At 43.1% G+C, this 24173-nt stretch overlaps 1 protein-coding gene across 1 annotated transcript in view; it reads left to right on the forward strand.

The window, feature by feature from the left end:
* The window catches only part of LOC137287048 (glucose-6-phosphate exchanger SLC37A2-like), a 59328-nt gene that overhangs the window by 11232 nt on the left and 23923 nt on the right, over positions 1-24173 (forward strand). Inside the window, exons 2-3 of the mRNA XM_067819163.1 lie at positions 22969-23050; positions 23357-23447. Of these exons, the coding sequence (XP_067675264.1) occupies positions 22969-23050; positions 23357-23447 (173 nt within the window). The remainder of the gene's footprint in view (positions 1-22968; positions 23051-23356; positions 23448-24173) is intronic.

A 24173-nucleotide genomic window follows, 5' to 3' on the forward strand; every position in this document is an offset into this window, starting at 1 on the left:
CTGGCTACCTGGGCCGAATCTTTCGTGGTCAAGGGTTCGGCTTCCTTGTAACGACTGGCTACGTCCACTACGGTTAAGGCATACTTGTACCTCTTGTCGTGGGGTAGGAACAGTAGGTCTGCCTGGTGAATGCTATTAGGTATGTTAATACCGAACCTCCTTCTAGGTACGTAGCGTGGTGCAGGTAAATAGATCTGCCACAGGGCTTGTTTTTCAAGCCACGCTTTGGCTTCCTCCGGGGGTACTCGCGCTAGTTTAGCTAGCTTATCTACTGCGCTAGCTCCTTTCCAGTACCCACGCGGGCTGTAGTAAATAGACTCAAATTTTTTCATGTCCATACGCGTATGTGTTTATCCCATCAATAGCTATCCAACGTTTCGTGTCCATAGGCGATAGGGACGTCTTGTTTATAGTCAGTCCGTATATCTTGTGCCCATCACTTCTAAGTGTGTTCATTTTATGTCTAAAGGTACGGGTCTTGAACAGGGCTTCCTTGAATCTGGCGTGTTTGATGTGTTGTTTCACCACATACTTCTTAACCCCCTTAGCCTTCCGGATCTCGCTATTGTCGGCTTTCAGTATGGAGTACATCTTAGGCCTCAAACCTATGTACTCGGCTATGGGCGTGCCAGCACACTCGTCCTTCATCTTACCTAGGACCTTTTTATTTACCGTACTGTGCATGGCATGGGTCTTAGGGTAGTCGCTGGTGTCGTATAAATCGAGGTGTTTTTTCATGTCCTCGTACACGTCCTCGGTTCGAATCTCCATCAGCAGGGAATCCGTGTCAGTGTACAGCACTTCGCACCTGTCGCCGTACTGTTTCTTGAGCTCGTTGTAGTAAAAGTCGTACATCAGGTGTTTGGATAAATCGAGGATGCTCATCCCCACGTAAACAGGTCGGTTGAATTTTATGTGGCTTTTCTTCATGTGTAGGGCAGCCAGGTCGTCTGTGAATATCTTGCTACGGTTGAATGCCGGACTGGCTATCAATTTCCTGAGCTTGTCTTCCTCACTAGATCTAACCAGCTTCACGGTCACGCGTTTCCTCAGGTTCTCCATAGTCTTACCAAACACCGAGTTGTTCATGAGCTTGTAGAGATTTTTCTCAAAATCACTGGTGGCTTTTTTTCGTAGGTCTGTGTTCATTCTGATGTAGGGCTCCATCCATGGGCTCTGGTCGAACATGAGCACCCTGTGTATTTTGGTCAGCCTCATACCCAACGACAGGTACAGCTGTAGGTTGCGATAGTGAACGATGTACTTGGTCTTATTCATTAAGTTAGGCACGAGTTTTTCAACGTCTGTCACACGACCACCTGACAAGTTATGTTGGTACTCAGACATCCAGTCTGGGTTAACCCTCATACGTTCAGGTGCAAGGGGATAGCTGTTGTGCGATGCGTGTAATGCCTTGGGATACTCTAAGTCAACCTCGAGGATATAACCTTTGTTCGAATCTGGTGCAATGCTCATAACATCAACGTGGGGTACCCATTCGAATCCCCCTGTAGGTAGATACTGACTCATGGCCCAGCCGTACAGGTTGTTTGCGTCGAGGTAGAGAATGTGATTGGTTGGTTTGTTAGGATCGTAACCTTTCACGTATTGATTATTTGCTTTCGCGTATCGTTTGGATGCCATGGAAATCCCACCTCGCAAGCCTTTCTCAATGAATAGGTGCATGTCGTAATCTGTGAGCAATTCTAAATTAACTCCGGTCTTTTTAAGCAAGGCGTCCCACGACAGACCTGGGCTGGTGTAATACCATGCGGGGTCGAGTTTATACTGCTTGAAACATGTCCGCCTGAACGTTTCAAACACGTCGGCTAACAGCAGTACATCTGTCCTCAAGTACAGGTCGTGATAATCGCCCAGGTTCTTACAACCCAGTTTATTCCATACGTTAGTCGCGTGCGAGTAATCATCTCGTGAGACGGACGCCTCATTCAGCTTGCTATAAAAGCAGTCAATAGGAGGTAGTCTGGTCTCGGTGAACTTGACCCAACTATCCATGTACTCATAGGGGTACACACCCTTCCTCATAAGCAGGGGTCTAGTCTCGGCGTCTGTGTATCGATCGGTGATAGGGAAGGTATTGTTGGCCTTGACCAGACTATCGAGTGACGACAGGAGGAACTGAAACGAGTCAATGAACCTAAGTCCGTTTAAGCTGAAGGAGATGTATCTCTCCATGTTGTTGGGGATGCACGATATATTACCATTGATTTTCGCGATGGCCTGCATGATCAAGTGTGAGTCGTACCCTCTCAAGTTGTGAAAGACAACGGGGATGTTTATTGTCTTAGGGTTGATTTTAAGCTTGAGGTTGCACGCGTTGTGAGCGGCGCCTCTATACTTACCAGTTATGTGGCAGTGATCTCTCACCGAATCACCGTTAAGTGGTGAGTCGCACACGTGACAGTTAGTGCTACTAGCGTGAGCTAGCCTGTCGGCTCGGGTCATACGCATGGGAGCGATTCTATATAATGTATTCCTAATAATTTTTTCTTCCTCCTGCAAACACTTAAGAAACCTTTCAGCCGCGTCAGGGCCCCTATACACTACCGGAGCTTTCGTTTCCCCGTCACAACGGACGACAATGTATCCAAACGAACAGGCTTTATGCTCTTGTGTCTTGTGGGTGAAGCTACCCCCACTAGGGGGTGTGGGGGATGATTCCCCTACCACCAAGGCTTCGAAGTCGGCGTATATGATATAAGGCACAGACATTTGATTCTTGTGGTTACTGAATTTTAGGATATTGTCACCTTCCTTAGGCATGTCGACTCGTATCGCCGTCTGCCCCACACCTTGACAATCATCCCGGTGGGATTCTAATAAATCAGCTCGGGTGAAGCCATGTAGGCATCGTACACAAAAGTGTTTTTCCCCATCGTGTTTCGACTGGTCGTGCAACAACCGGCTGAGATTTTTTATCCACGTGTAGTGATACGTTTCACCTCGCTTGATCATGAATAAATTAATAACTTGGCGATCCTTCACCGGGCTGACCCTGTGTACTATTGTTGTGTTACCTTCGTGTCCAAAGACATTTATAGCCAGATTATTCTGTTTTTCTACTTTAGTGATCTGGGATATTGGGGTGGGTTCATCTATACCATCCCAGTTGAGCCCATCGTCCTGTGGATAATTAGAAGGCCTGTTCGGATTAGTGGCAGCTGGAAATAAGGCTGACCTGATAGATAACCTCAGGCAATCGTTTCCTCTATTCTTAACGTTTACTATGGCTTGTTTGTTCTTATAGTAGGGAGGCAAGGTTAGGTATGACCCACCTCTGAACGGCACGTATTTAGCTATGTCTAGATAGACGTTATCGATTTTATCTACAGCCCACCCGGACCCCATGTGTGTGTAGCGTTCTAGGTATTCTCGTATCTGCTGAAAACTATTATCAATTGATGCGTCAATGGTCTCTGTATGTGTGACGACCTCTTGTTTACCTCGGAAGTAAGGCTGAAAATACTCAGTGACCCCTGTGGAGCTCTCCTTATCGAGCGACATTTTCACCGTGATCTGAAACTTGATACTTCCTAGATTATTTAGTTCCTGGTTGACCTTATCAGCTATCAGAGGCTTAATATCTGTAATGTCTATGTTTCTATCAATGTGCATGCGCCAACTTCTTAAATAATTGCCTACGGCGTGCTCAGTGCGCACGAACTGCAGGTCAACAGCTCTATTCTGTCGTAATAATTCTACAAGCTGTGGTTTTCTCATACGAGAATACCCGCCTAAACCCAAATCGTGTGCCTCGGCTTTCAGTTGTTTTACAGTTGGACGTGCTACTGGGGCATGTGATAACAATGTGGTTAACCCGGCTTTCCCCAGTTTTGAATAACCTGTGTATCCAAGCTGTTTCGCTTGAACTTTTAACTGTTTTACCGTAGGAGGGACTTCTAAACCTAGTAATCTCAACAATGCTGGCTTCCGCATTCTAGAATACCCGATAACACCTCTCTGCTTTGCGGCCCGCTTGAGCTCGCGCACAGTAGCCATAGTGTTTACACCTAAGAGAATCAATGTCTAATTGGTCGGCAGTAAAGGGGAGGTAACTCTTAAAAAATATTTTCTGGTGGCCGGGTACAATTCTAGACATTCTGTCAAATCGTCCCACGTACCTGGTAAAATATATAGTGTGGCTGTTTCAATCCAGTACTCGCCTTGAGTATAGTATTCCTTGTATTCACTTATACTCGAAAAACGTTCTATATGGTATTGAGACGCGATATCCCGCTCCCATTCGAAGGGGTGAGTATACTTAACACCCTCTTTAATCCATACCACGTCCACTATTATCTTAAATCTGAAGCAGCCCCATAAGGCCAGTTCATATTTGAATATGTTTTCCACAGACATAGCTATACGTAGGTGTGTATAATCTCTAATTGGAGTCTATCTTGAGCAGTCGCCTACGTTCTTTTATGTAGCCTTTTTTATTCTCGTATATGAGTTGATGTCTGACTACGTTCGCTCCGTGAGCTTTACATAAACAGTAGTGCCCTTTAACCCCGATACCACACACAGAACACGTGTAGTTAGGACTTCCCATATGGAAACAACAGAACCCCTGATTCCTGCATTTCCTACCACAGACCTCGGTCTTCCCCATAAGTATGTATTCGCATCGGTATGGAGCGGGTCTCATGTTTACTTATATAGGTATTTTAGTTTAATTGCTTCGCAACCAACGCAGTAGCTGCTATACCCAACACTATGAAGCCCAGTTCACGATTCATTTGTCCCTTGGATGGTGTGTAGTACTGAGCGAGTGTGGGTTTATTGAGCGGTTCCAATTGTTTACCAGTTAGTAGGTAGTATTCTTTCATTGCTTCATCAACATCGTTGAATGTTTGAACGGCATGGTTTTCACGCGTGAGTTGTTCGTTAATAAAATCGATCCTCTGGAGGCGTTTTTTAGCGTACTCGGCCTGTGCTCTTTGTAATTTCTCAGTAGCGAGATCGTGTCGCTTCCTTTCTTCCTGTATTTCAGCCGCGTGATCATCTCGTAGTTTCGAGAAGAGGTAATTACTCCCGGAAAATGCCAGGGCATTCACTAACGCCCCACCGACCATCATAGCTATCGTGGCCATCCCTATATTTATTTCATTATATTATCAGGTATTATTCCTTGTTTTACTAGGATGTCTTTTGTGGCCATCGCCATACCAAGGTTCATTATGAGCATACCCATATCCTGCAGGTTGAAATCTAGCTTGATAGTTGGTTGTTTAAGCACCATTTTAGTCAACCGAGCGTACCCTACGGCTAGACTAGCGACCACTGTGGCGTGGTATGCGTCGTTGACGAACGTTTTCCCCTCAGACATTATGTATATGATATAAAATATTTTAAATTATAACATGATATGCGGATCAACAGTGGGGCCTGCCGGCGGCTTGGGGGTTACCTCACCGGCAGGGGGTGTGGGGGATACCCCCACACGTGTGTATAACCACGAGATAGCCAAGGCAGCAGTTACGCCTACAGCCAACAACAGTCGGGTTGGATTGGTCACTTTATGTTGCCACCGTTTTTTACCGGCAGCTACTCTCTTAGGATTCTTCTGTCTGGTTACTGTTTGGGGTGTGGGGGGTACCTCCACTGGGGTCTCCACCGTCACTGGTTCCTGTGAATCCACTGGGGTCTCCTCCTGTGCAGCATCCATCTATAATATTATTATTATTCTTTCTCTCAAATTGACAATGTTTTGCCGTGATAATCGCCGCCGTCACTGGAGCCAACAACATACCATATTTGTGGTACAGCCCGCAGCTGATAGAGCTCACGGCGTGTTCGATAAAAGGGTCTTTATCTAGGTCCTCCCACAGGTAAAGTCGGCGCTCTGGTGGAATGGGAAGGAAATGTGACACAATACCGGTGTATATCTGGGTCATAGCCGATCCTATTGTCTTTGTCATTTCTGCTCCGAGTCGGGACTCGTATCTAGCGTACAGCTTATCGATTTCTTCGGCTGACATTTTGTTAATTTTATCCGGGGTGTAGTCTCCAAAGTAATGTTTGGCTTTGCCGCCAACAGCCAACGCCACCAGTTTCTCTCGCTTGTCATCAGTGGGGCCTGCGGGCGACAATTGTTCGAGCAATTCCTCACACTCCATCTTATAATATAACAAGTAAGATTTAGTTTTAACTATATAATACCCGATACAGGCAAAACACAGAGAAATGAAAGTTAAGTTGCACACGACAAATACTTCAAATATCATAGCTATATGCTTAGCTTTGCTTAGCTTTGCTTAGCTTTGCTTAGCTTTAGCTTAGCTTTGCTTAGCTTTAGCTTAGCTTTGCTTAGCTTTAGCATACTATATATGCTACTGGTTGGTCGGTTTTTAGAACGAGCTTAGCGTGTTTAGTTTCAGCGAGCTGTTTCTTCACCCGTTCCCGTTCTAATTTACTCATCACATCGTTCTCTCTCAAACACTCCTCGAACGAATCCCTATCCTTGCAGTGAAATAAGGCCACCCATCGCGTCTGCTCCCTGAGGTCTTTCAACACCGAGTTGAACTTCTGCGTTAGCACCCAGACGCTGTGATTTGCATGCCGGCCGGAGAAGGCCAGGTACGATAGCATGTCTCTCTTTTTTGTTATCTCGCGATTAGCGCTGCAGTCGTCCAGTATAAACAGCGTCGGTTCCCCTTTAAATTTCTCGTGAAGAGCTTTCAACCAGTCCTGCAGGCGTGTTCCAGGGTCGATTTTGTGTACGTCCGGGTCCGTCATCACCCAAGGTCGCGCGTACGTTTTATTCATGCTCAGAGTAGGGCACATGATAACGATGTTATCGAACACATCCTTGTAGTAACCCTCCAACATATCCAACACGAAAACGGTCTTACCACAGCCAGTCTGCCCGCATATGATAGCGCAGTGTGGGTCAGTGGGTAACCCCAGGGGGTCTCCCCCACTAGTAGATGGCTTGCACGAATCTCCCATTGTCTATATTAAGTTGCGCGTCCATAATAACGTACAGATATAATTTCAACTTACCAGCGGTTTGAGCCTTCTTATTAATCTGGATGGTTATCCCTTCGCTGCCGTTATCTATACGACGCCCGCTGCCATGCAGTTTATCATCATCCGTGGATCGCATGTCCAACCATAGGGCATACTTGGTGGTCAGGTATTCACCGATCTGCACGGAGCCGAGGTCCAGGTCCTTTGTTATGTAGTCCCCCACTGGTAGCTTTTTTATCTCATCCCACTGCTGGTGTGGTCTCATACCATGACTGAACAGCTGGTTGGGCACGCCCTCGATGGTCACTTCCACCTTTTCAATCTCGGGGTTGAAAAACTTCTCGCTGTCCCTCCGGAATGGATCGTAATCCTCCACGGGTACGACCAGGATACCTTTCATCGATCTCGCCGGCACGTTCAGGTTGATATTCCACACAGTGTCGCTCTTATCTCGCACGATTGATCTATGTCTCAGTACGCGATCGTACAGGATAGCCATCTTCCCAGAGTACTGGCTTCGAACCTGCCTGGCCAGCTCCGGGCTAGTGACCATGTCGAACTCCAGAGAGATGTTGTCTATGACATAACTGGCCTCATCACCGTTCGGCGTACGCACTACTTTGCTATAGTCGTTAAACGTGAGCTCGTATTCGAGCCTATCACCCAGTGCGGCCTGGTAAAACGGCGCGTGTCCCGTGAGCAACTCGAAGTCGAGCGGCACGCAGAATCGATTCCCGTATGCTAGAGCGATAGCCTTTTCACCGTCCGATAGCTTGTCTTGCTGGTCTGTCGTGAAGACGTATCCTATGCGCGCCCGGGTTGATTTGCTGATACCCTGGTACACATCATTGACTCGTTCTCTCTCGCTTTTCCAGAGATCCTTGTAGCAGTGAAACACGTCGCTGTCGTCGATGCTCAGCACCTCGTTACCGCTGATCTTGACGGTCGTTTTCTTGATGATAGCTCGACCCACGTTCCGCACTAGCTCGCGTTTGTCGTTGTCGGAGGTCAACGTGATATTGAACGCCAGTCGAACAGTGCCTGGTACAATGAGGTCATTCTCACCAAGGTTTGGAAATCTAACCAGCAGAGTTTGATTCTGGTCTATCTTGCTGGGATTGTTGGTGATAGTCACCGACTGGCGCACGGCTCTGGCACCTAATGGCTCTCTCAATTTTCTGAAAGGATCTAATTTTCTACCGTACATTGTTATATATAAATAAAATATATTTAAATACTAATGGATGAAGACATACCTATGGATGAGATACCGGGCGCTAGTGCCCAGGCATTCGATGATGAGCAGGAGACCTCATTTACTAGTTCGCCATTGAGTCAAGAACTTTTGACAACAACGGTAGATGATTATTACGAAAGTTTAAGAAGTGATAAAAACTACGTTAATCCACAGGGTCGATACATTGATAATTTTTTTATTGATACAAAGGGTGTTCTACGCCTTAAGTCTAAACCAGAGGTTGACCTCGTTAACAAGCGAAATAAAAAACCACTGGCCTTATCAACTCTAGCCAGACGCTATGGTGTTGAATTTATCCGTGAACATCTAAACATGCATGATTACGGTGGTGCAATACCTAAGGCCGTTAAAGAAGATCTGCAAGCTACCAGATCCCACCTCACCACTAGAGATGAAATGACACCGCAGCGTGCTACAGAAGCCTCGGACAGCATAGAAAAACTGTTGAGCACCTACTGGGACAAACCGTTACCGGGGTTTGACTTTCCGGTAAGGGAACTGCGCGGCTTAGACGAAGCCGTGAAACGCATGCGTGGAGAACTCGTGAACAACATGGGGAAACTGAACGAAATCGACGAGCACATCGCTAGGGAAAAAACCAAACTAAACGAAACTGAAAACGATGATATGAAGCGTCGTATCAATGAACGAATACGTGATTTAGAAGACGAGAGACGTACACGATTGGAAGCCGCTTCCTCGAATCGTGAACAGCTTCGATCCCAGATCAGTCGTATTCGGGAAACAATCGATAGAATACTGAATGAGGATACAACTTTAGCCAACAGGATTCGGATATTGTTCCGGGAGCAAGGGATCACCATCGCCAGCATTCTAACTGCATTGGGTTTCATCATATCAACCCTGGTGGTGTCACTGACGGGGGGAACCCCTGTGGGTCCTGCCGGCGGAGGGGGAACTCCCAGCGGTGGTGGTGGTGTTAAAGACTGGATTAAAAAACTCGGGGAAGGCCTAGCTAAACTGGCTGGTAAAGCCGCCGAAGCCCTTCCCGGCATCCTGGGTAGCATCGTCTCGTGGTTGTTGGGCGCTCTGTCTAAAACTGCCATGTGGCTCAGTCAAAACCTGTGGGCAGCCATCGTCGCCGTGGCGGGTCTGGTGTACGTAGCGGCTAAGAAATCTTTAACCAAATAAGTCCCAAAGTTACCCCACCAACCACTAGGGCTGTTTTATTATCAATATGCTGCTGATTGGAGGCCTGAATATGGGGGTGTGTGGGGGGTACCCCCACATGAACTTTAGGCTCCGGAGGTGGCTCCACTATACCCGTTTCACGTGGTGGGATATGTGGGATATAGGGGGTGTTAATATCGGGGTTGATGCCCAACTTTTGGTCCGCCGTGGCTATGACTATTTTGTTGTTATAACCCACCACTTTTTTTACTCTCAGTTGCATATCACTCGGAGACATATACAGCCCCACACCGAACACGTAGTTAACTTTCGATCTGGCGTATTCTAACACGTTTTGGTAGCGTTCGATGGCCCGCGGGAGATCAACTGGAGAATTAATAGCATCCTCAACGTTGGCAACGAACTGTTTCTGAGCGTCGTAAGCAGTTCCCTTACCGATGATGTTGGAACGCGTTTGCGACTGCGCACCCAACAGCGACCACACATACGTTCGAATCGAGTCGTTCAAGCGTATTGTACCAGCACGAGTGAATCCTTTCGATGTGTCCAGCATGAACATTTTCCACCCGTCTGCGGTTGACTGCTCCACTTTCTGGACTGTGAAAGCAACACCACCTTTAAAGTTCATACGATCATCCCTCCATTCATTACTCGACAAAGCAAAGTCCGGGCGTAGTTTACCTTGTTTCAGTACAAGATCACTGAGTTCTTTCACTGATCGCACGCCATCAGAAGGAATACCCAACCCGTGGTTCGGCCCCGGCAAACGCCAATCCGTCTTCGGGTTTATTTCGAATTCATTACAAATACGTTCGTAGGCCCGTCTATCGTATGGGTTGTTTGTTGCGTCCCACGCTTTGTCCTGTGGGAGGGGGGCACTGATCTCTTTAAGGATACGTCTGACCTGGTAGTACACGTGGAACTTGAACACAGACTGACTCAGCGGCCCACGCTGAGAGTCGGCCAATACCACACCACACCCCGTTGTAGCGCACCACACAGCAAAGTTGAATTGATTCTGCCAGAACTGCATAGGGTTGTTGAACCACGCGTGGACTGCCTCAATGTTAGTCACCATAAGCTTATACTTATCGAACACATCTAAAAGCTGGGCATTGAAATACAACTCAGGAGCAACCACGATCTTCATGGGGGAGAAATCTACATCCAGTTTAGGGTAAAACACACCAGGGGAATACATTTTAAAACTATTATATAAATAAATATATATGTAATATGTACATAACACTTCCAGGAATAACGAGCGGTGAGGCCGTTCAGCTGACGCACGCGATCGATAACACGTCAGGTCAACTCGAAGTCGCACTCTGTGATATCACCTACCTACCGCAATGGACTAACATTAATATCAGCAACAATAAGCTGTTCGTCAGTGGAACTCGCAGCCAGATAACTGGCGGCTACTACAGCGTGTGCTCGCTAAACGACGAGGTCTTCAAACCCCTGGGAGCCGAACTCAAGATGAACGACTCAAACGGCACAGTGGTGTTAATCAACAACGGAAGAACCTCCTTGAGGCTCGGCCGGCCATTAGCGAGGATACTCGGTATGTCTCCTGACGAGATAAAACCAACAACAACCGTCACAGGCACGAAGTTACCCGACCTAGTACCGTACCGAGAGCTGTACATTCATCTCGGTCAGGTGAGCACAACGTATAACATTCAAGGAGGTCACCCTTCCACTATATTGAGAGCAGTGCCGGTGAAAACTGAGAAATTCAACGACGGTAGAACCGAGTCATTTTCACCACGGCAGTATAAGAAATTAACCCAGGGCAACATACCTGAGCTGACAATATCGGTGTTAGATATAAATCATAATCCTGTAAATATAGGATACCTCAGCTTAACACTTCATATAACATGACCAGCGCACAAGGGCCCGGAGTGAAAAAATGCGTCAATATCGGGATCTCCGACCTCGGAGACACACGTGGTTTCGACGCTCCCGGAGTAGATGGTAAAACGTACGCCTTGCAACTGAAAAACAACATTTACAAACGCGTTGAAGTCTCCTCCGGTGGAGCCCTAAGTGATATGATAGATACCACAGGAGCAACAGTCAACACTAAGTACGCCCTCGTCAACACCGGTGATGACAACTGGAGAATATACCCATCGTTCGGGGGTAAACTGTTCGACTTAGACGATGTTGAGAGAACTACCATCAAAAAGAACCGGCCATATAAGCTCGTCTTCACCGAAGATGACAAGTGGGTGTTGTTACCCGATAACGACTGGTTTCTCAATATTAAGCTCTTCTCCCCCTACGTGTTCACTGATAACAAAGACCACTACCTAAACAAAGTCGTGAACGATGGATTCCTGCTCGTGGCTTACGTCCCAACTCAGAGACGTAGCGTAGTCGTCAGCCCAATCAGCAATTCACCACTCCACATGCTATCGAGTAAAACGGGCATACAAAACGTGGCATTACAGTTGGTGTCTGAATTCGAAGGCGTGGACAAAATACTAGATGGTATACCATCAAACACAACACTGATCATCAAAGTCTACCTAGGGGAATCATCGGGGGGTAACGTCGAGATCGTGAAGGGGGTCAAACTAGGGTGGGAGAAACGGCACAAGGATCAAGTTTGCAACGTTTACGTGCGGGTGGGTGCCGGCTCCAACACCAGTCTGCAGGGTGTCAACGTGATCGTGGAAAACAAGATATCACTAACCAAGATCTTCCTACCTAACAACATACACTTTATTGGTATGAATTTAATCCCTGAATTATTAACAGAAAACCAGTTGGAAATTATATAATAATATTATAATAATGACCAGTCATCATCCCAACACTACGCTTAACGACCTGGGAGATACAGAGGGATTCGATCAGCCTGGTGAGGAAGATGAATTATACATCCTACACTTCAAAGACAACGTGTACAGACGGGTGTCGTTATCAGATTTAAAAGAACCCAAATGGTTGATCAACTTAACAATCGCCTCACCTTATATCACATTAAACGAACTTGGGACTATCGCTAAGATTAGGAACAACGGCATCTGGGCCGGGGATTTCATTCCGGATAGTGTAGCCATAGGAACTACTAATACCGAAAAAAATAGGTTAAGTGCTACATTAAAAAATAAATTAACATTTAACAATTATCCTGCTAACTTAATACCTAATATATACACCCCTTTCACACTCATCATAGAAGTCTTCTTTTTCTATTTAGGTAATGAAAACACCTCAAAAGTACAACAAATTTTACCCGGGGTGTCAATACACTGGTTTGACGAACACCAAGACCAATATTGTCGTATTGTTATACAACAGGATACCCACGGGGGTCCTATAAACCGCTTAATAAACCTCAGTGGGGTTTTTATTACAACAGGAAATTCTATTAGCCTCTCACCTATTACCCTGACTAGTAGTCTAGAACTTGTAGACTTCAAATTAATTGATAGAATATTAACTGAACCCCAATTAAAATATCTTTCAAAATATACATTATAGGATGGGCCTGTACCCAGTTGTAGAGGAAGTAGCGAAGACATTGGAAACCGTAGATGGGTTCCGCTTGAGGCAGTTATGTGATGTGAAACGCCAACTAGAACAAGACCGTGACACGCGGAAAGCACTATGTAAAAAGTACCATAGAGCTTTCAATATCGTGGATGGGGCTGACACTACCCTTATGGCAACCAGCATGGGACTAGGGGCGGCAGGCGTTGGGTTGTTAACCACCATCGTGGCTGCACCTATAGTGTTAGGTATTGAAATAACGGCTGGGGTGACAGGGTTGGTAGGGTTGGCGCTTAAGTTAGTATCACGCAGACTTAATCGTAAGGCATTGAAACACGATGAGATAAAGGTTCTGGCCGAAGCAAAGCTGAACACAGTGAGTGAGCGAATTTCCACGGCACTCTCTGACAGTAAGATCTCAGAAGAGGAGTTTCGTTCAATCCTATCTGAACTCACAAAATATAACGGAATGAAACAAGATATTCGGTCCAAGTCTCGTAAGTCTGCTATCAGCGAGGATGAGAAAAAAAAGTACATAGAACAGGGGATACAAAAAGCCCAACAAGCCTTTATTACGAACACCAAAGAGATCATAGGCGGTTCACGTTAAACTGTTTCATCGATATAAACATAACATAGGGGGCGATAGCCGTAAGCGAGCCACCGATCCTATATGGTCAGTCAAAACTTACAACATAGATAAAGTGGATATGAAAGCCGACGAACCTAACTTGTACTACTTGAGGGGTGGGCCGGGTAGGGGGTTTGTAAGAGAAGAATTATTGATCGTACCGTACGGCACAGTGTTACCGCCTGCCAAGTCACGGTAAACGTGATGGCGTGGCTTTGTAGTAGGGGTAATAATAGCAAGAGCTAATGGTCCCACCAAAGCCTCATTTAGTAAATGAGGCTTTTTAGAGGGGGTTTTTGAAAAGTGTTTTCGGACTGTCATTCCCTATACTACTTGTTTAATAATGAATATTTCAGTATTATTACCTTTTATTAAAAATTAAGAACAGATAAAGCATTTAATGTATAGCCTTAATTTAGAATGATTAAAATGCAGTCATTGTGAAAATGTGCAATATTTTTGTGCACCATTTATCACTTCAGTGATTTTATATTTCATGCATCACAAACTGTTACAGGCATGAAAAGTAGATTTCAGCTATTCCCTTTTTTTCGTATTCAAACATTGGCTGCAGTCATGTAGGTGATGACTAACATAAATTGTATGTCACTGTTATTTTACAATTACATGACCATTATTTCTTATTTCTTATTTCTCACTGTACCTGCTAAATATTGTCAAAAATCCATCTCCCATCATTTTCAATCCCACTGTAGTGATTTACATGAATGCAGCCTACTCGGCCGTAATACAAAGGTGATATGTGTACACACACAATGAAAATACACTGAAGTTTAAATATGTGATATTCGGAGTCTAGTGCCAAACTTATATTACCCATCGCAAAACGTCAACCAAATGACAAAACATGACCTGAAAACGATCAGGTGGTGGAATCAGGAAATGATAGACCATCCATGAAGAGGTGAAGGCTATACTGGTTAACTGTCTTTAAGTCTGATAGAAACATGTACCACTCACATAGTCCATATGAAATGCGCTGCCAGTTTACCGTTTGACCATCCACACCAGCGCACCTAACGGTATTGTGGAGGGAAGATAAATTAAAAAAGGATCGCCCATTGGTGTAAGTGCTCTTATTGTATATGGTAATGAACGTTTCAAAATCTAAATGCAGTGGTGTTTGAAGTTGGTTTCACTGAATTTATATACTGTTTTGAATGCATTAAGTTTATGAGCTTCTGACGTGTAGATAGTTTTTCTAAACTAGTAGCAATGTTGTGTGAATGAATGGATGCAAATGAAACAGTCCACAATGGCCACCAGTCTGAATTAAATGAAAATTCTTTCATGCAAAAATTTAATTTGCAAATTTGCATGTTTCAGATTTGGCCACCTAGTTTATCATGCACAGATAGCACCCTCCACCACCGTCACAAAAGGTGTAGGAAATCCCCTCAGATCCCCTCCCCTCAGTATGCACAGATAGCACCCTCCACCACCGTCACAAAAGGTGTAAGAAATCCCCTCAGATCCAGTAAAGTATAGCACTGAGAAGTCTGATATTTGCAATAATTTGTATTCAGCAAAAACAAAGGCAAGATACAAAAGATTCACAATAGAGGCTTCATGTACAAAACAACTGAGTTAATTCTAAAGTAATGGATCACAAATATAATGTCAAGTCACCGAAGTCTTGGTGTGCAAGTGAGAAACAGTTTTACTGAACGTAGCGCAGCGTGGTCAGGCAGCAATTACATAGGTCAAGCGTTGACGGAGAAAGGTTGATATACTGCAGTTAATCTCTGTGTGTCACATGTCATCAACACGACAACCAGCCTTTATATACAAAGTCACATTCAAGAATATTTGAGCACATACAACCATTGCCATCAACATACATTTCTGGTGTTTCCCACCTTTACATTGCTGGAAACTGCTAAAATTGGCGTAAAACTAAACTCACTCACATGGCATTGTATTTCTCATCGCTGGTGAGTAGTAACATTTGTGCAAGGATTAGGAACAAAATCTCCTGGACATAATTTAGAAGCAGCCTGTAAATATATCTACGTGAATTATGATAGTAAACTAATACTATATTTCATCAGAAATGTTTATATAACTATTATTACTTCTATTACTATTATAACTATACTTCATTGACACAACTTGCATGTCAGTGATCATTGAAAATTCCTCCCGTCTATGATATTTTCTGTTATCAGTCTTTTTGTCCAGCCCTATAACTAGTGATTATTTCCTCCATGTAGGACTTTCCTCATGTAATGAATTGGGCAGATAACAAGTTGACAGACTTCTCATTTCTGCTGCTCCTAACCATTGTAGATGTTGTACCACACCCAGTCAGTTGGTGCTTTCAGTGCATGGTCTGTAGCAACAGCTTATTGACCCATTTACATAATCTTTGATGCCCATCAAAATATAAAATATGATCATGATGATTCATTAGAAATGTAGCAAGGTTGAGTCTGAATGTACATCCATGCATCAGCTTAGATGCATCAGCTCCAGGAATGTTTGTTGAAATGTAGTATGCACACACTGCTCTGGATATTTTTAGGTGTTAGTAAATGATAAATGTCCATGTTATTTTCTAACCTGGTATTTAGATATTTCATCATTTTCACCATGCTAGATTCCTTGTATGATTAGGTCCCAACATCCAGGACTGGGTATTGAGTGGTTGTGACAAGCCTACAATTTATGCCAGTCGTAACTAGTTATAGGTTAAATTTGAAAATTAAAACTTCTGCAGGCTAGAGTCAAACAGCCAGGCACAGTCAGCCATCTATGGTGTTTATGCAACCAACATACCTTAAAGGTCACATGCAATGTAAAATACAACTTGGTAGATTCGTATACCTTTCGGTAAGCACTCACCAAAACAAATCATAAAAAAAAACACGATGAAAAATAGCCTGCAAAATCAGATTTCAAATGATTCACTAATTTTCCAATGATTCACTCATTTTCCCCCAGCTATGCTGCTCTGCGCTCATAACGCATTCGCAGCGAATAGGTTCATGGAGCTTGAAACAGTATGCCTGCCCGGAGTGAGATGCTGTAGGCACTAGTCTAATGTTGGTCATGTACACTAACAAGTAAATAACCTACTCATTACATGAAACAAACCATGTTGATTGTGATCAGCATACCCTGTCACAGAGAAAGCTCAGTGTCTGGTTTACTGACACCTGTATGTCTTCCTGTCTGCTAATGACAGTATGCATTGCACAACTTCAATCATTGACCATAGGCAATTTGAAATTAACACCTATCGGGCTTATAGGCCTTAAAGAAAGAGGTGGCTAAGCGTATCGGCAAATGAACCAGTGGCCAATGAAAAGGCATCATTACACTTGAGAGCGCACCCACCGCCTGTGATGGGTTCGGTATCGCAGCTGCTTTGTTTTGAGGGATGTAAACCCAAGTACAAAATATTGCATTTTTGATTTGGGAATATACGCTTATAATTTTGTTTATTTGGTCATTTTCTTTATCAGAAATGAATTTTATATAACATGAATAAGTGCTAACTGTGTTTTTGGTCGCATGTGACCTTTAACTTCAACAGATTTGTGACCTGGATATGGTGTACACAGCCACACATTACAGACCATGCGCCACACATCACACACTAAACATCACACATCACACAAAAAAACATTCCACAACAAACACCACACATCACACACCAAACACCACACATCACATGCTAAATGTTACACACCACACACCACACATCATACACCAAACATCACACACCACATGCCAAATATCACAGACCAAGTGCCAAACATCAGAGACCACACCTCATACACCAAACACCACACATCACATGCCAATCATCACACACCACGTGCCAAACATCATACACCTTGTGCCACAAATCGCACACTACATGCCAAACATCACACGCCGCATGTCACGCACAACACATCACACTCCACAACATGTCACGCTCCAAACACTATATGTCAAGCACCACAATCCACTCAACACATGGCACTTCCACACACCACACATCACACCCCAAACTCCACACACCACACGTCACGCCCCAAACACCACTCAGCACACTCCACACCACCCTGGGTACATTCCACACACGACACATCGCACCACACATCACTTTCCAAACATCACTCACTACTCTCCACACACCCCGGGGGGACATTCCACACACCACACATCATACTCCAAACGTCACACTCCAAATGTCACTGACATCATGCTCCACACTACCCTGGTCACATTCAACACACCACACATCACCCTCCAAACATCACTCACCAGACTCCACACCACCCTGGGCACATTCCACACGTCACAAGTCTCTCCACTCATCACAAGGCACACCCCACATACCACATGTCATGCACCAAACATCACTCACCACACTCCACACACCACGTCAGGTTCCACACACAACACGCCATGCTCCAAACACCATGTCACACCACATCTAATGTGGTGCCAAAATCAATGCATGGAACATGTAATACGGAGCTTATTCAAGTCATGCTGTTTCATTATACATTAAGAGTAACGTCTCCTACCAGTGTATTTACCAGGTCTATATCAAAGGGCGGTAACTGAAGTTGAAAATAGTGTATGCAGTTATTGAAATAAAATGCAGCCGAAAAGTCTGTTTTTGCTGCGTTTGTCGCAACAAAAAAAGAACAAAAACAGATAGAGAAAATGCCCAAACCATTGCAAAGTCAGGTGATGACAGTTCTAATTACAGTTCTTAATTAATTGAGATGAAACTATCAAAAGTCAATGATGCGCCGGCTGATGTTAAAACTGAGAACAAGACATCAACCCGTTCGTTCCAAATGAAATGGCAATGTTTGTATCCATGGGTTCCTCTATAATGAGTGTAACAACAAAATCACTTGCGTGCTTTGAAAAATGGAAAACATAATGTTTTCACTAATGGAACTGATAATTTTAGTACTTCCACACTCCAGAGAGTCATGCTGATAGTGCTGACCATAAACTTCCTGTCCACACTCAATGGTTGAAGGGACAAATGAAAATGGCAGTGAAACATATACTTCTTGGTAAAGAAAAGGCATCAATTCAATTTACATTAACACTTAAATTCAAACAACTGAACAGCTGTTTACGTGACAGATTCATAAATGCATTGCATCCCTTCTCTTTTCTGATGACCCACCTATAGTGGCAAATGCCCCACTATTTTAAATAATCATGGGCCAAGGAGCCACCTCTTCTGAAAAGTAAATTAGACACTCCACACGTCACCCTCCACACACCACGTCACCCTCCACACACCACATGGCACATTCCACACATCACATGGCACACAGCACACTCCCCACACCACACATCACACACCACACGACACATTCCACACATCACACTCCACACGCCCCGTCACATAGCAGACAGCATATGTCATGCTTCACGCTCCACACACATGTCACTCTCCACACACCACATCTCACACTCAACACCCTCTGGGAATTCTCCACACATCACACGGCACACTAGACATACCACAAGTCACATCCCACACACCATGCGCCACACTCCAAACACCACACAACACATATCACACATCACACACCACACACACACTCACCAAACACCACATATCACACATCACGCTCCACGCTTCATTCTCCATACTCCACACAGCAAACACCACATTCCACACAGCAAACACCACACACTAACCATCACATATAGCACACAGCAAACACCACATACTTCAACAGTGCTTCAAGCATGGCATTGTTTTACAGCCATATTTTCTGAAAAATGGAATAAATTACAGGTGTTTTTGAATGTTGTTTAAGCATTAACTGCTTTCATTTAATTGAATTCGTTTGTATTTTTCGTAATATGTATACATCACGCTGCGGCATTGAATCTGCATAAGTATATAAGTTCAGCTTCAGTTAAGTTGAGCATCATTTCAGCTTGTTTTAATGGTGCATTAGTCTGTATTATGATGTTAGAATGGTAGTTGAGGATCTGATGTTTCTGTGAATGTATCATAGATTGATAAAATTGTGATACTTACTGAGCACTCACACACAATGATCACTCAATGGATTATGGGAAAAACAGGCACTCAGCCCAGGCTTTCGAGGAAGGCTCGAGATGTGATGTAAGTGGGGCTTTTCGGTCTTTTATCTGCTACCAAACAAACGATCTGGTTATGGCTGCTTTTTCAACAACTAGCCTTGAATTTAGTTGCCAAATCATTTGCCAAATATTTTACCTAAATATTTTACTGTTAAAAGATGTGGGCACAACTTCCATGGTGTCAGGTTTTCAGTGTCAGATTTCAATAGATTAAAATAATCAACCTTGATTACCAAGATTTCATTGGGAGCAACTAGTAAGAGAGATAATAAATTGAACACCATTAACACGTTGTTACACCTTGTGCTCTCACTGTAGGCTGGCAATTTCTGGTTTGCTTTTTTAGCTTGAAATATCAAAGCTAGTATTTACTTGACAGATCTAACATACATTTAATAAACCTATTTGATATATGTTATGAGTAAGTACTGAGAAAGTGTAGTGTATTTATGTCATTATGATGTTATAAACCTACAGGAAAGAATTTGTGGATGTCAGCTTGTTTATAACAAGTAACACCTTTTGGAGTTGATTCTTGCTTCTAAATTAGGAGTTGAAAAATTGGGATTTAGTTCCAAAATGTTGTGTTGCTATGAATATTCAAGTTTTGTCTGTCAGATTTGAAAAGTAAATTTCTATGGATCTATGTAAAGGTGTGATTAAATATTCTGTATGGAATGGTTCAAAATACTAATATATTTTTTCTTCTTGTTATTGTTTCATATGTTGGGATGAGACATAGAGAAACTATTTTGTCTGCCTGTCAACCAGTAAATTCAGGCTAATATGTAAAGCATCTACATAATCCTTTAATCCAAAGATAAATGAGTCAAAACTTAACTAGCCAATAAGGTGCCAGGCCGTTTGTCTTGTTGCAATACACAAGGGCCAATTAGACCACACAACTCTATTAGTGTTATCTTACTGAATGTGTTAATTAACACTTATTGTGAATCAATGTTTTTATTTGTCACTATGGTAATACAATCCAACTAAGATGTTTGGTATGAGACTCATTCAGAAACACAAGGACTCAAAGTAGTGATGATTCATCTTCTCTTACCCACATTTTAATACTTTTTGAAGCATTCATTTGCTGAACTGTGTTTCTGGTAGAGGTATTTGGCATGGCACCATGGACTAAGTTACAGTGTGGAAACATATACCATCGTATAGACCTGTTAAGGTAATTTACATTGTGAGTCTTATTCAACACCAAAAACATGTGCGACTGACAGTAATCCAAAGTGGATAATGCATGTTACATGGAAATGATGTGTGTCCAGGTAAGAAACCTGTCCTAGATTACCTCGTTTGTGTCAGGCTTGAACTCTCTGAAACTGTTACAGGGCAGTGGAGACATTGTTGGGAGTTGAATGCAAACAGAAGTTTTATAAAGAGAATTCATTTTCTTTTTTAAATGTTTGATGATCATAAGCATATTCAGTTCTCTTCTGGGGAGGTATCCTAAATATAATGCCGCTTTCACCAATAGTAAAGGTATTAAATCCATAACAGATACACAAGAGCTATGCTTGAGGTTGTTATTATTTAAAGTATAAGCTGCAGTTATTCCTGTTAAAATAATATTTACACTTTCATTCTTGAGATCATTGCATAAAAATTCTTTTAAGTTTCTGTTCTACAACATATCATCAGACGATTTGAAGAAAATATGTGTCCACCTGATTACTATTGCCTGCCTGTTTTTTCAAGAAAATACAAACAGTAACCCTAATCTCTGTAAAGAAAACACTTCCTATTAAAAGAAAACACTTCCTATTAAAAGAAAACACTTCCTATTAACCTCACACACAGAGGAAACACACGTCTAGTATAAAGTATATATGTACTTATTTTTTAACTGTATAGAATACAACACAATAGAATACAACAGTGTCAGCTACACAGAAATTTGAGCAAGAACAGTCCATTGGCAACAAAAACAGATGACATCATGACAGTTTGTGGCAGCAAAAGAGTTGCTCAGTTTCTAGTGAGTTGCCATGATGTCATTCAATACCTGGTGTGGCCACCATTAGCATTGATGACTGCAACACATCTTATGTACATATAGTGGATCAGACGATTACACACATCCAGAACAGCTGTAGAAAGTTCATCATCAGTTGTAGGTACTGGTCGCACTTCATTCAGACACCTTTGAACCTCATCCCACAAGTGCTCGATGGGGTCCTGGTCAGGGCTGCGAGCTGGCCACAGTAGGACATGTATGTTGTGTTGTTGAAGAAAGTCTGTGGTTACTCGTGCAAAATGTGGACTAGTGTTATCCTGCTGGAAAAGGTAGTTACAATTTTGGGCAAAAACTGGAACAATATTGATGCATTGATGCCAGTTTTGTTGACCCTGAGTCGTGCTTGTTGATGCTGTGATTGGAGGACAGGATGATGTGCTGGTCAGCGGCATCATAGGTTGTTGGAACACAGATGCCAGATGACAGTGTCATGGCTGATGCATCGAGTATGCATTCCCATGATGTCTTGTGCAGTCTGGCTTGCTGTCGAGAAAGGATCTTGCTGATATTGATGTGAACTGTGTCAATCTTGTCAAGGGGTGATGACCCTAGGTCGGCTGCTTCAGGGAAAATCATCTGTAGTCTGTATTGTGTTGTATCGATGTTGAAGACAGTTATGTTGACATTAAAGTGACAGGCAACATTTAGGACAGGCTCTTCAGCTTCAAACTGTCCAATAGCCTAGTTCCTCTCAAGTTGATTGAAGTATGTCATTGTTGAACAAAGGGTGATTACCCAAAGATTTTGGCTCCGTTTTATACCTACTGAAGATGGTAACATCTTGTGCATGTTTGCTTGCATGAGGATAGTGTGCATGATGCTCACATCACGATGCATTCTGGCAATTCATTTTTTCTTTCATATGTTCTCACACTGGCTGTGCAAAACGAAACAGAAAATGTTAACAACAGAATCAACCATCCTTATTTACCAATGTTGTTATAATTTTAGGGGTTGCGTTTAAGTCCGTCCTAAGAAACTTGTTTCTTTTGCATGTGAGTATACATACATGGATACTGTGTGTGCTTTGTTGGAAGTATCACCAGTTCATCATTGTTGTATCTGAAACTGTATGTACATAAATACTATGTGGCTTTGGTTGGAGGTATTGCTTGTTCATCTTTGGTGTATCTGAGGCTGCATAAATGAATAATGTATGGAGGTATTCATCCTGTTCATCGTTGTATTTGATTGTGTGAGTGAACACTGCTGTTTGTATTGCACATATTGTCTTTTCATCCTAGCTTTTGGGAATGTGTGTAGACTGTGTGCTTTGTGTTACAGATATCGCCTGTTCATCATTATCTTCACCTTTTTCTGTTACACCTGCTACCATCTGTCTCGGAAACCAATCAGCGTTGTCAAGGTAACACCAGATGATATTGAACACTGATTAATGCACATTTTAGTTCAGTCAGATAATATTAATACATTTTAATGATTGTGTGGGGTTTTTTAAGCTGACCTTAATTGGATAACTGAAGTAACAACAGAATATGGTAGTGAGAATTTCCATATATTTCACGGAATCTGACTTTGGTCACATTGATATGCATAGTTGCATCTCATACAGACTGAAATGTTTCGACATTGTTTTATCCATATGCTGAGTGATTATGCTGTTTATTTAAATTTGATACAAATTAAATAGAATGTTTTTCTTCATTTTCAGAGTGTATTTCATCGTAACTGTAGCCACTTTCTATTTCCATCCAATACACACATTACAAACAACAATACATGGTGTGACTGGGCCCCCTTTGGTAAGTAACAAACAATGTGCTTGTTGTACCTAGGGAGACTCAGAATAGACAAACATACTCTCTGAAAATTGTTAAAATCTAAATATTTTAGACATTTAAATACTTACCTTACCATAGGTCTATAGCATATTACCTCAAGCTTCGCTTAGTAGGAGATCCGACAGAGTTGAATAGCTTTTCAATCTTGAATGGTTACCTCGCAATCAATGACTGTCATGATACAGAAATATCTGGATCTCCCCACTGCGCATGTGCGCAGACTCCATGAGAACTTCATCTTTTCTTCTCGGTCCGAAGAGTCCGTAATGGGGAGGAGCATCCAGTGTTGAGAGGGACTGACCTCCCTATGGTAAGGTAAGTATTTAAAGGTCACATGCAACGTAAAACACAACTTTGCAGATTGTGATACCTTTAGGTATGCACTTACCGAAACAAATCATGAAAAGTGCGAATTCAGTCTATGAAGTTGAAAAAAAAAAACACGATGAAAAAAAAGCCCGTGAAATCGGAGTTAAAACGATTCACTAAATTCCCCCCAGCGCTGGGGGGAAAACTGGTTTCAACAGCTGTGCTGCGCTGCACCCATAACACATGCACAGTAAATAGGTTCGCGGAACTTGAAACAGTATGCATGCTCGGAGAACCCTTCTGTATCATGACAGTCGTCAATTGTGAGGTAGCCTTTCAAGATTGAATAGCAATTCAACTCTGTCAGATCTCCTACTA

Source organism: Haliotis asinina, chromosome 1, assembly GCF_037392515.1.
Source record: "Haliotis asinina isolate JCU_RB_2024 chromosome 1, JCU_Hal_asi_v2, whole genome shotgun sequence".
Taxonomy (NCBI): Eukaryota; Metazoa; Mollusca; class Gastropoda; order Lepetellida; family Haliotidae; genus Haliotis; species Haliotis asinina.